This window comes from Anguilla anguilla, chromosome 7, assembly GCF_013347855.1.
Source record: "Anguilla anguilla isolate fAngAng1 chromosome 7, fAngAng1.pri, whole genome shotgun sequence".
NCBI classification, from domain to species: Eukaryota; Metazoa; Chordata; class Actinopteri; order Anguilliformes; family Anguillidae; genus Anguilla; species Anguilla anguilla.
The window spans coordinates 25,130,362-25,149,748 of NC_049207.1; the positions used below are offsets into that span (position 1 = coordinate 25,130,362).

At 44.5% G+C, this 19,387-nt stretch overlaps 1 protein-coding gene across 2 annotated transcripts; it reads right to left on the minus strand.

The window, feature by feature from the left end:
• Positions 1 to 101: 101 nt before the first annotated feature.
• On the minus strand, positions 102 to 19,385 carry b4galt1l (DP-Gal:betaGlcNAc beta 1,4- galactosyltransferase, polypeptide 1, like). 2 transcript variants are annotated; one of them, XM_035425030.1, is made up of 6 exons: positions 18,556 to 19,385; positions 17,318 to 17,553; positions 8,822 to 9,009; positions 5,358 to 5,480; positions 2,618 to 2,722; positions 102 to 2,191 (listed from the first exon to the last, which is right to left on the minus strand). In XM_035425030.1, the coding sequence occupies exons 1-6, from the start codon at positions 18,848 to 18,850 to the stop codon at positions 2,056 to 2,058; spliced, it is 1,083 nt and encodes a 360-aa protein (XP_035280921.1). In that variant the 5' UTR covers positions 18,851 to 19,385; the 3' UTR covers positions 102 to 2,055. The 2 variants fall into 2 exon arrangements, with proteins under 2 accessions (XP_035280921.1, XP_035280922.1); XM_035425031.1 differs by having other exon boundaries at positions 2,127 to 2,264.
• Positions 19,386 to 19,387: the final 2 nt, after the last annotated feature.

Genomic DNA, 19,387 nt, shown 5'->3' on the forward strand with positions numbered 1-19,387 from the left:
AAGCCCTTGTCTGACCATGTCAAAAACATTAATAGGAGGGGGGGACATATTCAGGGACGCACAAATTGCTCTTTTCCAAACATTGCAAGGCCGCCATCTTCTGAAGGCCGCCACCTTCCCAAAGAACGGTTTCAGGAAATGTTTCAGTCAGAGGTTTTCCGCTATGAGTCCCTCTTACACACACACACACACACACACACACACACACACACACACACACACACACACAGTTGTGAACACGCTAGGGGAGAAGGGCCAACTCATGGAAGGACAGCTCACACAAGCGCATGCAGATTCACTTTGGGTGGGAAAAAAACGTCCATGGGACGTTTCCTCGAAAGATTCTGTACAGCACGTTGTCCTTCGCACACCGTTTTGCGACCATGTTGAGAAGCACTTAAGAACACGCCAGGAGGCTCACAGAGCTGGCTTTCCTTTCAACATCAACCTTTAAACAGCTTTTGACACACAAATCGATATGCTCACACACTTTATATGCATGAATTAGCATGAACATACCAAATCCCTTTTAAATTTCCTGAGTTCTTCAGGTAATTAAATGTATCTTCTTTCTTTTAACTTTTGAGCAGTGAAAAGAAAGAAAACAAAGGCCAAAGTTTCTTTAAACCAAGCAGGAAAGTAAGTGGAAAAATACCAGGCATTCTGAAATGGACAGGACAGTCAACAATAGAGCAGCAGACCTTTGGCAACGGAGACATCAATGGCTTATTTTTTAATCCTTAACCAGTTCATGATGCTTGTCTCCAAAACTGTACGGGAGGGAGGCGGAGGAGGAAGAGGAGGAGAAAAACTAGTATAAAAATTATTTTTTTAAAATGGTGTTTCAGTTTAGCCCAATCACTGCAAAGTTTTACATCTTCAAACCTAAACAACACAAATCTAAACAACTGCACAACAAAATAAAAAATCTTCGAAGTGACTAGCTCAACAATCAGCAAAGCAAATCAGGAGTTAGATTTATCTGTGCATACTCATCCTTCGGTCCCTTTAGTGAAGCCCTTCTTAAGACTCAGACCACCCCACATCCTAAAATCACTCCACGGGTCAAAGGTCGAAGGTGAAACCTGGCTTGTTGCATTTTTGGGTTTATGGACCCCATGGCGCAGGGCTGAGACCCTCTGAGCTGCAGTCCCAGCTACACACTTACACACACACAAACACTCGCACACACACACTTCTCTGTGCCATCTCACAAGACCTCCCAATGAAAGCAACAAGAAGGTTTGGCTCAGGGGTAGATACAGTTTTAAAGCATACTCTAGCATTCTGACCTCTCGGCTTAAGATCAGCCAGTCACTTCAAACTGACAAATGATATGGAAAGATGAAAAAAAAAAACGATAATCTGCCCATTCTCAAGTTGAGATTCGGTCGTCTACAGTGCTTCGATTCAGCTGGTACTTTTGTGCAAAACGGTGCCATCCCCTCACATCCTAATGCACACTGTTCCAGCTCTGTGCAGTAAAAATGTTTTTTTTCCTCCACCTCGTCCTCCTTTCTCTCTCCCACACATTCCTCAAAAGCAGCGCTTCTCTAAAAACAATATGCAACTCCCCCTCTTACACAACCACCTGAAGATCGTCACAGTTGTCAAGTAGCGCAACGGAGAGAGACACACGTATACAAGGCTGACCATCAACTGACACACAAAAACCCTTTGAGTTTCATAATCGTTTTGGCTGGCGGTTATTTCACCAGGAAGTCCCACTGAGACAAGGGATCACGCAAGGGGAAATCCCCTTCAGAAGAACTGCAGAACGGCACAGAGAACTCTCAGTCATGAGTAAACCGCATAACCAGGTCTGCCGGGGAGTCCTTGGGCCCCTTGTGAAACTGAACTCCGCGCTACTTCCCCCAGCAGAGGACAAAGAGCAAATGGCCCAAATCCTGGTACAATTCATCGTCGGCTGTGCAAACAAGGTAACGAGACGGGGTGAGGGTTCTTTATTGGCCTGTCGGCAGTTCCTCCGCGGCTTTCGCGTGCGGCGCGTGTGAAGGCACGTTGGGTTGCAGTGTCCGCGGCGCGCGTGTGGGGTCACGCGGAGGGCTTGCCCACGTCCACCGTGATTTTGGTGTACAGCTTGTCCTTCTCCACCCGGATTACTTCGTAGGTAAGCGAGTTGATGCCGTCCCGGTTCATCGTCTCTCTGGTGTGAGCGATCCTGTCAAACCTGCAACAGACGGGAGGGGAGGGTGGCTGACTTTTCAAAACAGTGCCCCCCTCAGTGCAGGAGGTCGTCAAATCTGTGGAACCGTTAAAAAAAATTTTGAGAGAGAAAGGGGGGGGGGGGGCGGAAAAAGAGAGAGAGGAAGGGGGAGAGAGGGAAAGAGGTAGAAAGATAGAGAAGGAAAGGGGGGGAAAGAGAGAGGAAAAAAGGGAGAGAGAGATAGACAGATCAGAAAAAAGGAAAAAAGGACCCATTCTGAGCCCACTGAGCTCCACTCCCCAGACGTTAAGGTTGAAAAGTTAAATCGTTCTACGCAGGGCAGCGTGGGGCCCCCTCACACTAATGACAGGATCTCCTAATTGATAGCAGCCCTGGGCCTCAGCCTGCTGCGTGACCCCATGGGGACCAAACACGCCTGGGACCCCCTACCTCTGAGGGTTCGGCTCGTTCTGCTTGTCCCGGTCGTGACGGATCATCCGGCACTTTCCGACGGCACCGCTCGGGCGCGAGATGGACATCCCCTTGGAGCTCAACCTGTGAGAAAACACAGACACACAGACACACACGTCAGACCTGAATGCACAGAAAGCATGGGCCACGTGTCAGTCCTCCACCACAGATACTAACAGACAAACCAGATACTCAGCTCTGCGTTCTTAAGAGAAAAAGTTGAGCCTCCCTGTCCACTGAGGCCCAGATGTTCATACAAGTTCTGAAAACTCATGTAGAGGAATGGCCACGGAGAGCACTGGGGCAAAAGAAATCAGGGTCAAGTCCAGAACTTTCCAGAACTGACTGAACTGCGGCAATGGGCGCTGTGTACTAAAACGGCACCAGAACCTCCTGGTACCAACGAGAAACTCCTATAGATGGAGAAAAGGAGGGCAGGATGAACACAGGAGCTGAGTATCTGGAGTGTGTACAGAATCTCAGGCTGAACATGCGACTCCACGCTCCATGCTGGAGAGGGGCATACGGGCCTGAGATGCGTCGCCGGTCCGGAGGCAGCTGTTCTCATCCTTACACGATCGTCGATGTGCTATCTATACCTCAGAGACGCACTGAGGGAGAGCGCCCCTCATTTACAATGCTGCCGAGTTACAACTATAACTCGGGACGCCAAGCTCAAGCGGCCGCAGTACCTGGTAGCAGAACAACCCTCTCTCGTACGGAGAACAAAACAAAAATAAGAAAAAAAAAAAAAAAAAAAAAAAAAAAAGATTTTCTTTCCAGGATCGGCTTTCAGGATAGCTTTACAGCTTAGGCAAGGGGGTGGGAGACAAAGGAGTCCAGCACTCCCTGTAGCCGACAGGCCATAATAACAAAGAGTGTTTTCACAGGGAAAGGGTGTTGTATTTACCCCTCATTACTTCCTCTTGTTCCCTTCCTGGTTCCTCCAAAATTACCCAAGGGTAATGATGCTTACACCTGAACTCAGAACAAAAACACATCCGCACTTCACACGCACGCACACCACCCAAACTTACAGCAAAGACACGTCCGTCCACACGCGCGCACACACACACACACAAGCACGCAAGCACACACACCACCCTAACTTACAGCAAAGACACGTCCGTCCACACGCGCACACACACACACACACAAGCACGCAAGCACGCAAGCACACACACCACACACACACACTAACTTACAGTAATATGTCTCTCTCCCTCTCTCTCTCTCTCATGCACATGCACACACACACACACACACACACAAGCACGCAAGCACACACACACACACACACACACTAACTTACAGTAATATGTCTCTCTCCCTCTCTCTCTCTCTCTCATGCACATGCACACACACACGCAGTAACTGAATCTTTGTCCTGCAGCATGTATGAACCGGCTAACTGCCCGTAATTTACCGCAACCAAAATTTCTGGTGCCAATTATTGGAGTCTGCATTTAGACTACAACGCACTAACACATACTGACATGTGTACAGTGCTTCCCTTTACCACAGTAAAGCTACCCACTTCATGTAGATGAGGAGGACTTTGCCATTCAGCAAGCACTCAGAGACTTACAAAGTGTGCATTAAACGTACAAAGAAAAAGATTGGGAAAAGTTCCAATGAAATCAATAAAATTAGCGCCACTGTAATGCGCCATACAAGCTGCTTATTAAACCTATTACCACAAATTCACTATGGGAGTGAAACAATAACCCTTCAAGCATAACAATACCCCACAAAGTGAAGTACAATTCCTAATTATTACCTAAATATTTTGGAAGAAAAACAAAATTACAAACAGAGGCCAAGGCAAAACCGTATCTAAATATTTCAAATGGGGCCTTGTAGGAAAAACCCATGCAGCTGCTAACAGCACCTGACTGCTCTAGCCCTTCCTGGTCACGGGTTCAGTTTAGCAGGCCGTGCCATGCTGTTGGGCTCATCCTGTTAATGCGCCTTTCCAGCGCATGGACGGCCCCCGCGATCTGGTTTCCAATCCGGGCCGCGCCCGTGCTGAATGTGGCTGGCAGACCCCCAGGGTTCGGTTTTTTAGGATGCCAGTTTCGGTAAACAGTGGAGAGGACAGATCCATGTCGAGTTCCTTCCTTGCTCAAACAGAGCTCAGCATTCTCACATGGGTAAGTTGTTTAAGAAATTGCCATTTCCCACGGGAATAAAATTGTCATTAAAGACTGAATTACAGGAACATTACAGATAATACTCTAAAAACAAACATTAACAGGCATGAATGGTACAAACATAAGCACATGGAAAGAACAAGTTTGCTGGCGGTCAAATGGAACTCAAAGACAGAGGGCACAGCTCATCTGTGTGTGTGTGTGTCTGTGCACGTGTGCATGAGAGAGAGTGAGCGAGTGAGTGAGTGAGCGAGCAAGAAAGAGAACGGATTTGCTGGCCATCAGACAAAACGTAAAGAGAGAGAGAGAGCAGAGCTCATCTCTGAGACAGTGATGTATTTCCGGCTGTGTCAGGAAACACTCTGAAATCACAACACAATGTACACATATAAACCCAATTCCCAGAGAGACACAGCACCCCTCGCTGCCCAGTATGTGACAGGTTATTTTCCTGATTTTTCCCAGATTAACCGCATTGGTGCATGTGCACACACAAGTATGTGTGCGAGTGTGTGTATATACAGTACGTTCTTGCGAGTGTGTACGTGCATGCGTATGCCTGTTACCTGTTGTAAATGTCGTCGTCCTCCCCACCCCAGCCCCAGTAGTTGTTGGGGAAGCCGTTGATTCTGAGGAACTGCTGCTTGCTCATGGACGACACCCCTCCAAAGTACTGGTTATACGGCAGTCTGAAGTGAGAGGAAAACAGAGCAGGGCTAGAGTCAGTTAAAAAAATGCAGATGTCACCATGCAGACTTACAAGGGGGAAAAAAAACACTTTCAAAGATGAAGGTCTCCATCTCGTAGCATGACTCACACAGGACACGGGTTGATTTCTGAGCAGGGCAAAGGCTTTTGGAGCCCCCCTACACTCTCTTTCAGGAAACAGGAAGCTGGTACTTTCTCATTAGGCTGGCCATTTCCTGCTGGTGCTCAGAATGCTCAAGACGGATTACGAGCACCAGGGAAGTCCGGTTATGACAGTGCCAATGCCACCAGATTTTCACCGTAGATTCTTTAATCCAGGGGTGTACAATTTTATCCGAAAGGGTTTTTTTGTTTTGGCCCAGCACTAGAACACCGGATTCAACTAATTAGGCTAACTAATCATGGTCTTCAATCAAGACCCTTGGTAAGTAGAATCTGGTGTCTTAGTACTGGGCTAAAGCAAAAAGTTACACCCACACCACATTTTTTGGATAAGATTGGACACCCCTGCATTAGACCCTCCTGACATTATGCTCTTAAGATTCCTCCATACCAAAACTCTCCAATCTGATGTATCTTCTGAAAATGCATTAAGGGGCATTACCAAATGTGCAAACCAGCACTGTGGCACAGGATTTTCAGCACTATGTACAGTAAAATGGCACCAGAGTCCCATTACCAACCAGACCACCCGGCCTCTAGAGACAGAGAGGATGCAAATTGTGAATCCACAGAATCGCCCCGTCTACCACATTACTGTCATTTAGCAGATCCTGAGAGACTTACCATGAAAGATTACATAAGTGCATTCATGTAGGTCAGTGGTTCTCAAACTCGGTCCTGAGGGACCCCTGTGTATGCTGGTTTTCATTCCAACCTCAACAGCAATCCCAGAATTTTAACAAGCTGTTAATTTTTCTTAATTAGTTCCTTTTCATGTTTTAGAGCTGGGGTCCCCAGTCTTATCCAGAAAGGGCCAGTGTGGGTGCACACACCTGATCCTGATTCTACTAATAAAGGTGCCTAGCAATGACTAGTGATTGATTAGTAAAATCAGGTGTGTGCATCCACACTGGCCCTTTCTGGAACCCCAGCTCTTAAACATGAAAAGCACCTAATTAAGAAAAATTAACTGCTTGTTAAAATTCTGGGATTGGTGTTGAGGTTGAAATGAAAACCAGCATACACAGGGGTCCCCCAGGACCGAGTTTGAGAACCACTGATGTAGGTTACATGGGCAACAGTGCCAGACCAAACAACTTTCCCAGCAAGAGGGGGGGTTTATGGGCAACATCAGTGAAGTTAACTGTGAGTTAACAATGCAAGTTGACCGAGTGCAAAAAAAGAATTGTGTATACATCTGCCTGCCCCCAACCTCTCCACGTCCTGCTGTGCTTGGTGTTTTGAACAGCGCTGGCTCACCAAACTGGGGCAACAGGAAGTTAAGTCGAGACTGACAGGGACTCACTTACTTCCCATTGGATGGAAAGCGTGGGCAGCAGTAAATCTGACACTTCCTCCATCTTACAGGCCAAACGCTGACCCACTGCTGATCTGTGATTTAACTAAGGCTCATCACCTCAGGGCTTGGCCAGTCTTAAGTGTCCTCAAGTGTTTCCTGCCAGTGATTCACACTTTTACAACCCTCTTCGGTACAGTGTCCAATTAAACATGACAGCAAGCGTATGAAGTGGATTCCGGGAACAGAAACTAACCCCGCCCCCACATCTCCCTGTTGATTAGGACAGGTGCTGCAGAGAGGCGGAGCAAGACATGAAGGATCAAAGGCTCTCACCCCCATCAGGCATAGGCACATGTGTAGATACGCATATACAAACACACAGACAGATATATGCACATTCAAACACAGACACAGACAGATACCTGCACACACAATCTCCAGCTCTCTGGCATTCTCAGCAAGGGATGGGGCTTCCTGGGGCTTTTACAGAGTGAGTAATGACATCATTGTCCCCCAACCGTGACTCACACCTCAAACAAGGGCACAATATGTGTACACTTCCTGTTCCTGCCATTATGGCACCTGAGTAGTTCCTCTTTGCTCTGTACCACACCTTGTTCCAGAAAGTGCGCAAACGATTTCTTGCTAAATTGGTCATTCATCTCCGTGACGACTTTAGTGCACATATGACGCACGTGAGGTCATTTTCAGAATGGAAAAACTTTCGACAGTGAAATAACTTCTCACCTGGTCCAGACCAGCCAACGTGGCACAACAGGAACCCAAACCATTGTAGACCAACATGTTAGACCAACATGACCAGTGTAAACACACAGAGCTTGCCAAATGGAAGAAATTCAGCAACAGATTACCAATTCAGAAACAGACTATGAGAAACTAGCCTTGAAAGACTTTCCACTGCTTTAACAACACAACTAACCAGTTAGCTGGTGTTATTACACAGCTTTGAATATTTGATACTGATTGGTCACTTCAGGCATTCTGCAGTCAAATATTTCTGTATAATGATCGCTGTTATGGGTAACGGACTGCTTTAACTCAAAACTCTTCATATCACTCCGCAGAAAGAAGTGTTGCAGCGGTCAATTTGACGTACAGTTTGCAAAGTTGTTGTGGTATGACTAATGCTCGCTATACAGTATATCCAGTTAGCAAGCATTAGCTACAACCAGCCATATACAATGTCATACAAAGATTTACAATGAAGAAGCGAAGCCTGACCTAGTGTCAGCAATGCTACAAGAGGTGTGAGGGTGAATCAGATGCCGACGGGGAAGAAAGGAATGTCAATGACACGGACAGTGTGAAGAGAGAGACAGGGAGCCAGAAATAGGCTACAGAGCAAAAAAAGTGTTGTGTTTCGGCTATCAATGCAGTGGTTCTGTGTATAGCTGTCCCAGTTAGTGTTAAGCCAACAATGTGAAGATGAGTCCATTACTAGTGTTAACTAGTGTCTCGTATCTTACTCCAATACCCCGCGTTAGCCAATACTCCCAAATAGGCTTATATTATCTATGCGAAGAAAATGAAAAAATTGTTTCACATTAATTTATATTTATTTGAACTTGAAATCAATATTTTGTGTCAAATTATTAATTCATTTCTTTCACAAGGTAATTATAATAAGCGGGATCATCCACTCCAAGGTCGTCAGCCTATCGAGAAACAATGACCTTCACAGAGGCAATTCCCCTTGGAACTTGGAAGTAGGGGCCAAGCTCAGGGACAAGGGCCAAAAAAATAAAATAAAATAAAATAAAATAAAATAAAATAAAATATATTTTAAAAATTGTGAACAGGGGTCAATCTGAGAGCTGGGACCAAATTCGGAGCAGGTACCTGAAGCGAAACTTGTCCATGGAAACAGACAGATGCCTTGGCTGGCTGAAGCATGAGTAGATGTTGCGGTCGTCCATGGGGATGAGGTCAACGTCACTGAAGACGAAGCAGTCATAGTCATAGTCCTTGAGTGCCTCCATGTAGCCCACGTTAAGCAGCTTGGCCCGGTTGAACACCTCGTCCCCGTGCTGCATGAGGAAAGAAAGGATAAACTTCAGAACCTGCAACCTCACAAAACCGGACTCACAAGGGCCAAATCTGGCCTCACAATGGCCAAATCTGGCCTCACAAGGGCCAAATCTGGCCTCACAAGGGCCAAATCTGGCCTCACAAGGGCCAAATCTGGCCTCACAAGGTCCAAATCCAGCCTCACAAGGGCCAAATCTGGCCTCACAATGGCCAAATCCAGCCTCACAAGGGCCAAATCTGGCCTCACAATGGCCAAATCCAGCCTCATAAGTGCCAAATCTGGCCTCACAAGGGCCAAATCCAGCCTCATAAGTGCCAAACCTGGCACTTGTAAGTGGACAACATGTGAGATAGAGCATGTGCTTTTGCGCACACGTGTACGTGCACGGGGGAATGGGGGGTGATGGATAATAAATTCAGACTCTCCAGTCCCTGATGGTTTCTCTCTCCCTTTCACAAAACTGTTTCAAGCTCCTGCAGATTCCACATTGGCTTCACCTGGAGCTCTTAAAAAGGCAAGATGGCCGTGTGGAAGAAGTAAACACAATGAACTGCACGCCTCAGAACACCAACAGTAAGATTTATGGGTGCAAGCTGCCTGGCCTCCATGGTAATGGTGAAGGTTATGTGGAACAGCTCATCCTTGCGCTCACGGTCGAGAATAAAATCCGAAAAAATAGACAGAAAACAGAAAATGACTCTGTTCATTTAGTGATACTACTTTCGTGTTCCTTTGGCAGGCTCGTTTTTTGACCTGGATGTCCTCCTTGCATTAATGGAATATTCTGCAATATATAGGGATTTTTTTGGTAATAGGGTGACACACCGTGAGCTCCATAACATTTAGGATGAAAACTGATTTTTTTTCCCCTTAATTTGACTCTGTACTCCACAACTGCGTAGGTTTGCAATCAAACAATGCACATTTTAAATCCCAGAATCTCCGCTTTTATGAAAGAGTATTTTTATACACTTCGGTTTCACCAAATAGAAATTACAGTGCTTATACATAGCAACCCCCCCCCCCCCATTCCAGGGCCCCATGATGTTTGGGACATATTAATGTTAGGAAAATTAAGTCATATTTTGTACTTAGTCTCATGTCCTTTGCATGCAATGACTGCGTGCTTGACCCATAAACATCACCAGGTGCTGAGTATCGTCTCTGATGATGCACAACCAGACCTGTACTGCAGTCATCTTCAGGTCCTGCTTGTTTCAGGGGCTAATGTCCTTAAGTTTTCTCTTTAGCATATGAAACACATGTTCAATTGGATTCAGACCGGTGACTGATTTGCCAATTCAAGAATTTTCCACTTTTTGGCTTCAAAAAATGTTTCTCTTGCCAATGAGTATGGAGGCCTTTGCTTGAATTTTGGAGGTGTTTACTTGAACTTGAGATAAGATGCTTCCGTACACTTAAGAATTAATTCTGCTGCTACTGCTATCAACAGCTACATCATCAATGAAGACTAGTGAGCCAGTACCTGTAGCAGCCATACATGCCCAAACCATAACACCCCCACCATCATGTTTCACAGATGAGGGGGGTGCTTTGGATCTTGGGCAGTTCCTTTTGGTCTCCACACTTTACTCTTGCCATAACTCTGATACAAGACAATCTTGGACTCATCTGCCCACAAGACCCTTTTCCAAGACTTTGCAGGCTCGCTTACATACTTCTTAGCAAACTGTAACCTGGCCATCCTGCTTTTGCAGCTAACTAGTGATTTGCATCTTACAGTGTAGCCTCTGTAGTTCTGTTCATGAAGTCTTCTGCAGATAATAAATGACACATCCACGCCTGCCTCCTCACTGTACATATTTTATAGCAGTGCATTTTTGTAAAGTACACAAACACACACACACACACGCACACACATACTGGAAAGCATAAATATTTCTTATATTTGTTGATTTCACCATAGTTTTCAGTATATTCCATTCCTGTAAGGACTTCATCAGGAAATGATCCAGACCAGTCTGGTATGCTCAAAGTCACAGAGCACAATATATGTGTATACACGTCTGTCCGGAGACAAAACGGAATCATTCCTTTACATTCTTTTTTTTCGTTCTCGTGGAACAGGTCATGAAACCAGCTGTCCCAGGCACAGCATGTTTATGCTTCCTGCTGTAACGGTAAGTGGCTCGGGAAGAGGTGATGGGGCGGGGGGGGGGGGGGTCTGCCCTTCGCCTTTTGACAGCTTGTCAGTTGAGGGATCAACGTGAGCCAACACTAAGGTTTCCTGTTCACATTTAGCCTAGGCCTGAGTCATGTGACCTCAGAGTTACACAAGTCTTCACGTAGCCCACAACAACCAGTGAGAACAATTTAAAATGGGTAAAAGAATGGTTTCAAATATAAAAATAACATATTCTACCCTGTTATAATGTACTATAGGAATCTGACTATTTTCCTGGTGTAACGTTGGTGATTCAATTACTTGAAGCTTAATTTATACATGTAGTTTATTAGTATGGGTCTTATCAATTATGCTTACAACTAGTTTTATGATGAAATTTTATCAGTTAAGAATTACCATGATTATAGGTATGTTAATGCTCTCTGAAATTATGGGGGAGACGAAGTTCATAACTAGTCATATACAGTAAAAGAAATTCAGTCTGTTAATACTGAACAGAAAATATCTAGGCTCAAAACCCTAGATATAAAACATTAGAGACAGAAATAGAGTTAACTGTGTCCAAGGTACAGAAGGGCAAATGCATACACATGTACATATGCACGCACGCACCCACGCACACACACACGCCAAGGAGGCTGGATTTCAAACGGCAAAAAGAGCTTCTTGGAAAACATGACCAATGCGCCACCGTAGAACTTATTTTAACAGTGATTTCACCACCAAAGGGAAATGATGGAGGAGCTGTAACCTGATAAGAGTGTGTGCTAATAAAAGATATTAACAATCCTATGGAGTGTGTACCGTGCTGCTGAGGGAAGATAAACGAGGACCAGGAAACCGCAACACTTTTGTGGCTGCATGTTCAACATACTGGTGCTATCTCAAAGTCCCTTATGACGCATTTTACTACAGTTAAGTGCAGCGTGCAGCCTGTTACGTAAGCTGGTACTGAAACTGGGCGTGAGATTGTCGGGAGGGTTTGGACAACAATAAAATAAATTTAAAGTACAAAAGAAATGTTATGAACAGCAGCTAAAAAAAATAAAAACACACAGGGGTCTCTACTTCAATGTAGGCTTTTTAGAGGCTGTGGGTTTCAGCAATCTGTCTTCAGCACGTCCTGTTCAGGGCCCAGAGAGGAGGAGCTGCACATTTACCAGCAGAGCCCTGCAGTCTGGGGGAGGGGGGAGGGGGTACATGGAGGGGTCCACACAGCTCACCAGAGAACACCGGCACCCTCTTCCTGCTGCTGCTTCAGCTCAGCCATCAGATAAAGTCAAGCCTGACAAACACAGAGGGGGGGAGGGGGGGCTGCACCAGGTAGAGGAAGGAAAAGAGACTGAGGGAAGGGAGGAAAATAAAGGGTAGAGGACAGAGGGAAGGCCAGGGGAGAGGAGAGAAAAGAGAAAGACCGAGCAGAGAATTTTATGAAGACAAGAAAGGGAGTTGAGCCCAGACAAACGGCGCTCAGCTTCCAGAGGCCCGAGAGGTGATGAGGCAGAGTGCGAGTCTCGCATCCCAGGGTGCTTTGCAACAATTACGCGTGTAAACTGGGGCAGCCGCTCCCCCCCCCCCGGCCATCCTTGGTTTACCATTTTCCCAAAAACAGCAGAAGGTTCATCGCAAAAGAGATGCACCACCACGCCGCCATTTCAAAGCAGCACGAGGAAACGCATTTCAGCTTTGACCCCGGTCTGCAGTTTACATAGGAAGTCACAATTATGTAAGGAGGGAAGTGTTTCTGATGGAGACGCGATGGCTAACTGGGCAGCACGATTCGGGGATGAGAACCACATGGAGCGGACACACACAGCTGCCTCAGACCCTGGCAGCCGCGTCGCTTCGACGACTCACGCACTAAATGGTGGTCGAAACTGTGAGAAATCCGAAGCTGACGATTCTCTCTCATCCTCCACCTAGGCTAATATGTGGTTTGCAAAATGGCTACCCTGCATCAACCATGAACTGCTTCAAGATCATGAAAAGTGCTATATAAATGCATCCCATTATTATTGTAATTCATTATTATTGCTATTATTATGAATTATGATTTGGATGTTTTAGTTATGTGAATCTCACCAGCTGTGGCATGAAGCATGAAAGGGCTGTACCACTTCCACTTTTGTTTTTTTAATGAGCAAAACATTCCCTCATAAAACTTACAGAAACAAACAGTCCCCCGAGATGCAGCACAAATGAAAAATTCCAACAGTGTTCAGATCGTCAGTTTGGAAGAACCCCCCCCCCCCCCCCCCCCCCCCCCCCCCCCCCCCCCCCGCGCTCTCTCACACACACGTGCACATGTGCGCACACGCGCACACGCACACACGCACACATATTTAAACAGTCTAGCTAAAGTTCCCGATGCATTAACTGGACAGAATAAGGACATGTAGCTTGCATGGGCATGTTTTCAATTTCTCTGACTCTGCTCATGTCACTGAAATAGTCAAGCTAGCAAACCTCTTCCAGATGTTTCAGCAATACTGCGTCTCATTCATGTTTCCAGCATATCAGGCCAAATCATAGCTAGTGTGGCCACGTTCACCACCTTCAAGCCATGTTAACCATTTTCATTGTTTTGTTGATTCAGCAATGTTGTTCTTGTCATTTTGGGCTACGATGTTTTCTTGAGAAGAAATGAGCTACCATCACAATTCCATTTCATAGGACATAATCATGGGCAAAAATATGCCAACAGGGTAGAATTTAAATATTAGGTATAAACAAGTCACGAAAGCTTGCATTACCTCAGTGCTGTCAAATATTCCTGGCCACCACAGCAAAACATCTGGTCGAATTTTTTTCTGAATAAAATAACTACAGTATAGCTATTGTTTTTTCTAAAAAGTGCAGTTTGGAGGTCTTTATGGAAGCCCTAAGAGGTCATGCAATATTATTATTTTGGGTTTCATAATCTTGTGATCACGACTTATTTATCTTGTGATCACATTGCCTCTACGGACTTCCGTACATTGTGGACTGACTGATAGCTACTAGGCTACTTGTGTTGGATGACCGCATTAAATTTTACTTTGACCACGGATTGACTCATGCAGAAATAGCATTATGTTTATCAATAATTGACAACTTCCAAATTTATGGAAGTCCGTAGAGGCAATGTGATCACGAGAAAACAACTATTGTTATCTTGTGATCACAAGATAAATAAGCAATAAATAAGTTGTGATCTCGAAATAACGAAACCCAAAATAATAATATTGTATGGCCTCTTAGGGCTTCCGTAGGTCTTGGTGCATTCATGAGTAAAAATATAAACACAGAATTAAACATTAAATCATCCAAATTTAAAATGCGCTTTTGGAACAAAAGGCAGATTTAAAATACTGAATAAAGTCTGCTGCCAGGAAGCAAGTGGATTAACCAGTCAAACCAAAAAAACTCACACAAATCATTTAAATTCAATTCCAAGATTCCAGTACGATACAATCCCAAAACAGCCGCCAACCTCTTGCACATTACGCACCGACCGTTAGGCTACTAACATCAGAAATTTGTGAAGATTACCTAGACTTACACATTACAGTGTCCTTAGCTTGTTTCTGCCAAGATCTCCTTACCTCAAGACAAGATCCCTCACTGAAACAGGTGTGAGGTACAGCTGATACAAAGCCCTAAAAAGTGCACCCCTACAGAAATGGAACATCATGTAATAGATATATATTATTTATAAATATGATTTTTTTTTATTTTTAATTTAGGCTAATAATACAACATTGGATGGATTAGATAGACTATTAAAATTATATACACTGCAATATCTTAAAACTGCAATAATTTGTTTATTTGCCCATATATTGCAATGTTTTACAATATCTTTATAATAAACATTACAGTATATTTTCAGGGCATTCCATTTCCACAAGGCTACCTCCAAACAGCCAAACCTATGACAGAATTTTAACAATTTTTATTCAGATTTTTTAATGTCCATGATTTTTAACAATACCCTGAAATGGCACTAACATCCGCACGGCCAGCATATAATTTCAAGTGGAAATTAATACACTTGTTCAGGGGTTCAGGACAAGTCAATAAACTCCAGCATGGACATAAACATCAGGGTCTTTACAGCCTCTGAAAATTCAATGTAGTTCCCATGGGTTAAAAAAACCTTTTGCTAGCAGGTATCAATAGCCCCTCTCACACACACACACACACACACACACGCACACGCACACAAGCACACGCTCACACACACGAGCACAGGAACATGCACACAAGAGCAAACACTCACACACACACGAGCAAGAGCACGCACACGAGCATGCGAACGCACACACGAGCGCGCACATGCACTTCCTCCGTTCTGTGAAAAACAGCTGCTAGCGCACGCTTGTCCACATTAGCATCTCCAGGCTGTGTGGAATGCTGCTGCCAGACTAAGGAACCCCATGATTATATTGTTGTAGTGGAACATGCCTTGTGGGAAAAATCAGCAGTCCCTAAAAATTAGTAGAATCAGCAGTCCCTAAAAACAGCCTCTTTCCAACACCTAACAGCACAGGTTACCTTCTACTCTGTTATAAGTGGCTCATTAATAAGAAATGGGCCATTTTAACACCAACCTCAGGTTTTGAGGAATGGTTTTATTTTTATTTTAGAATGAATTCTGAGGGATAGTAAATATAACTATAATGGCTAGAAAATTAGGTCTACTGATCAGGTGCTCAGTATGAGGCCCATAAGCCTGAAGTAGGAGACCTAAATCGGGCATTTAAAGAAATAATTGTTCTCAACACCTCCTTCATTCTGCTTAATTCAGAAACGTGCTAATTGTCTGATTAACCCATTGGCAGTTCAACCAAAAGCTTTGCCTTGGTTGTTTCTCGTGGCTCTACGCGTTCTCTTTCTTTGCATCAGGTAAGAGAATTTAAATGAGAGGAAACGCTCCAAAACAGTAAATCATTAAAAAGGATACACTCTTAACTTCATCGCTGCTATCCACCGCATTAGTTTTGAGCGCCAGGAACAACAGACTAGTGGAGAAATGTCAGAACACCTGTCTCTTTTCATGAGCCACTGAAATACCTGAGCAGAACAGCGTCATTAACCTGTACCATGACATTTACTGCATGTAGTCACACAGATCAAAGAGTCCCTTTATCAATGAGGTCAAACAAACTGCAGATATGTGCAAATGCACCCGTTTCGGTAACGCAAAGAAATACAACTATGCTGACTGCAAAGTAAAACCGAGAAAAATTAGCCAGTATATGGCTAGCTTATTGTTGTGGATTATTCAGTCACTTGGCTGTTAATTAAAGACGAGTGGGAAGTTGTTTAGCCATGACAGGCTTAAAAGGTAAGACTCCACTCTGCACCAAGGTGTTTTTACAGGCTTCAGATACTGCATTGATGAAATCAATGATTGCAAAGGACAAATTGTTCTTGAACAGGAGAAAGGAATAAAAACCTTATCCAGTAGTCAGCCCAACAACCTATTTAGCAACATCTCACCTCGTGTAAAACGACCAGGCGTGCCCCTGGCGACAGCCCATTCAGCATGTGCAAATGTGTGAACCTCAGTTAGCCCCGTCAGTGCATGTGTACGTCTGCACCCAAATCGTCACAGGGGATGGGGGGGGGGGGGGGGGGGGGTCACTATTTTTGGACAGGCTTAAAAGGGGTGCTCCATTCCAAAAAGTGTTCTGTACAGGCTCGCAAAAGCAACAGAATGGTTGGTTTTAACCAAGGACACCACAAAGAAATGGCATTTGTAGCATGCATGATTGTGTAAATAATCTGGAAAAAAAACTCCTGTGATCCTTTGATCTTTGGTGGAACCGCTCATATCTCACTGAGTAAATGATGGATCGTCTGCGTGACAGCAAGAACTATGTTCCCCATTTTGTGAGTCTAGAAACACAAAGGCCTGTTTGACCACTTTCAGCACCTTCTTGTTAAACATTACCTCTGCCTGCAAACAATGTGTAGGAGATTTCTATTCTCCAGAACAGAGCTACAGGATTCACTGTTCCCGGCAGAGACAACAAGTCGTGGTCACAACAGCACTCAATTGTCAAGCCTGAGGGAGCAGAGGCAGCCGTCCCACGGGAAATTAAAAACTCAACCACGTAATCAAAAACATGTTCCGACACCCGATTGGCTGACGCCCGGGTGGCGTGCGGCTCACCTGGTTGATAATGTAGACGCCGTAGTCCAGCTGTTGACGCTGCAGGATGGGGTGGAGGTAGTAGAGCCAGAATTTGAGGTGCTCGTCCCGGTTGCGGAAGGGAATAATGATGGCTACCTTCCGGAGGGCCAGGCAGTCGCTGGGCCAATACCTGCCCCCGTCCCGAAGGTTGGGGTTGTCAGCCCTAACCACATCCAGGCTGACTGGGGTGGAGAACTCAATCCTCAGTGGGCCCACTGTGGGGGGAGGAGAAAATTGGGCTGCTCACTACGAAGTGCCAGGAAGAGAAGTCCCCAAACCTTTGTTTGCATTTGCAACTTTCCTTCAATCAGCAATCTGTTTTATTCAGCTGGAACTGGAGGTTCCCTAAACTAGCCGCATTTTCTGTTTTGTCATTTACTTCCTTTAAAATTACAATCCACCCCCACCCTGACCCCCAGCGCAGGCTTTAAAAAGGCAGAGTGGAAAATACACAGCGCTGTTCTTAGCTACTTCTTAAAAAGAGAGTGCTATCTTCCTGTGAAGTGTTTTCTCTAAACTGAAGGGAGAGTTATCTCCTTCCTCCTTTTGTTAGAACATGAATTGCGTTATAGGCACTGTACAACCTAAAGAGGCGGTCTAGACTGCATTCTCCTCTTTAGAGTTTTAACTGTGGGGAGCGTCCAGTTAGTTGCAGAAAAGTATCATGGGGTGGCAACGTGGTTAAGGAGTTCAGCCTGCAACTCAAAGGTTCAATTTCCAGACTGGCTGCTGACCTGGGCCAGGTGCTTTACCTGTATTGCTTCAGTAAAAGAGCAGCTCCTATTGATAAATTGCCAAAGGCAATTTTCTACATTGCATGGATAATACATATTTCATTTCATTGTAAATGCACAATCAAAACCCACAAATAAAGGAATCCAAAATCAGTGAAAAGGCTGACATTCAAAAATAACAGGTCACTGCTTGTAGTCTGTATCTTGTCTGTCTACACTGTTGACAGCATTCATTTTCAAATGCTGTTATACTTAACAGTTAGATTACCAAGGGTGTGAATAAATCAGAGACTGGAGGCTACAGGCCTATATGAACTCATACAAAGACCAAAGGGGCAGCTATAAAATGAAATAGCTCTAACATCAGTGGTGGAGCCATTACTTCAAGACTGAGCACTCAAAAACTGTCAAATAAGACATTCGCATTCTTATTTTAACAATTTAGATTTGTAAAACAGTGCAAACTTTCGGTCGGCTACTTACACAAAAGTGGCGATGGGTCGGGGCATTTTCCTAGTTCTTTAGGGTCCTTGCCAGCATTTGATGTAAAAACAACAATTTTTTCTGGAGCGTCATCTCTCGCTTCCCTAAATACGGTGTTGAACTTAAGTTGACTTTGCTTTAATGAACGCGATTGCTGATTCTGGACAAACGAAGAACGTAAATCGAAAGATTTTACATAATAAAATATCGTAACCGAAATGTGAATAAAACACAGAAGCACAATCAGTGTGCATATTTTATGAAGGACACTAAAATTCAAAGCTGAATCGCGCATTATCTACCCTATAGACAGCGATCAATTGAACAACCAGTTAAGAGCAGTCTGCACCCACTCACCTGAGTGTGCGTCTATTTTACTAGAGATGTGGTACCGAAGAAAATCATGTGCTATGGCATTATACTTCGCTTTAAAACAATGCGCAAATTTAATTAACACTATCCAAATGGACAAAGTTAGGAAAACAGCAAGAAAACTATTCCTGCATCTCACCATCTAGCCCCTTATAGCTGGCTTAAGAAAGTTAGCTAAGAACGTTTCTTTTGAAAACTAGAACACGTACTGCTGTATAGCCTATTCTACATTAAAAACGTTGCAGTTATGAGCTAGCTCCACAGCTAGCTGTATCTACCAACTCCGCACATCACTGTCCAATGTTCAATCACGCTTGCTAGCGATTTTTATGATCCTCACGCGTTCTTAAAGTTGTCCACGAATGAGTATAATTTAAAAAACTAAGTAACTGCGGATGATGGAAACGTTTCCCTACTAGCCTTAACCTTGAGGATCAGCCGACAAACCTCAATCAGACGC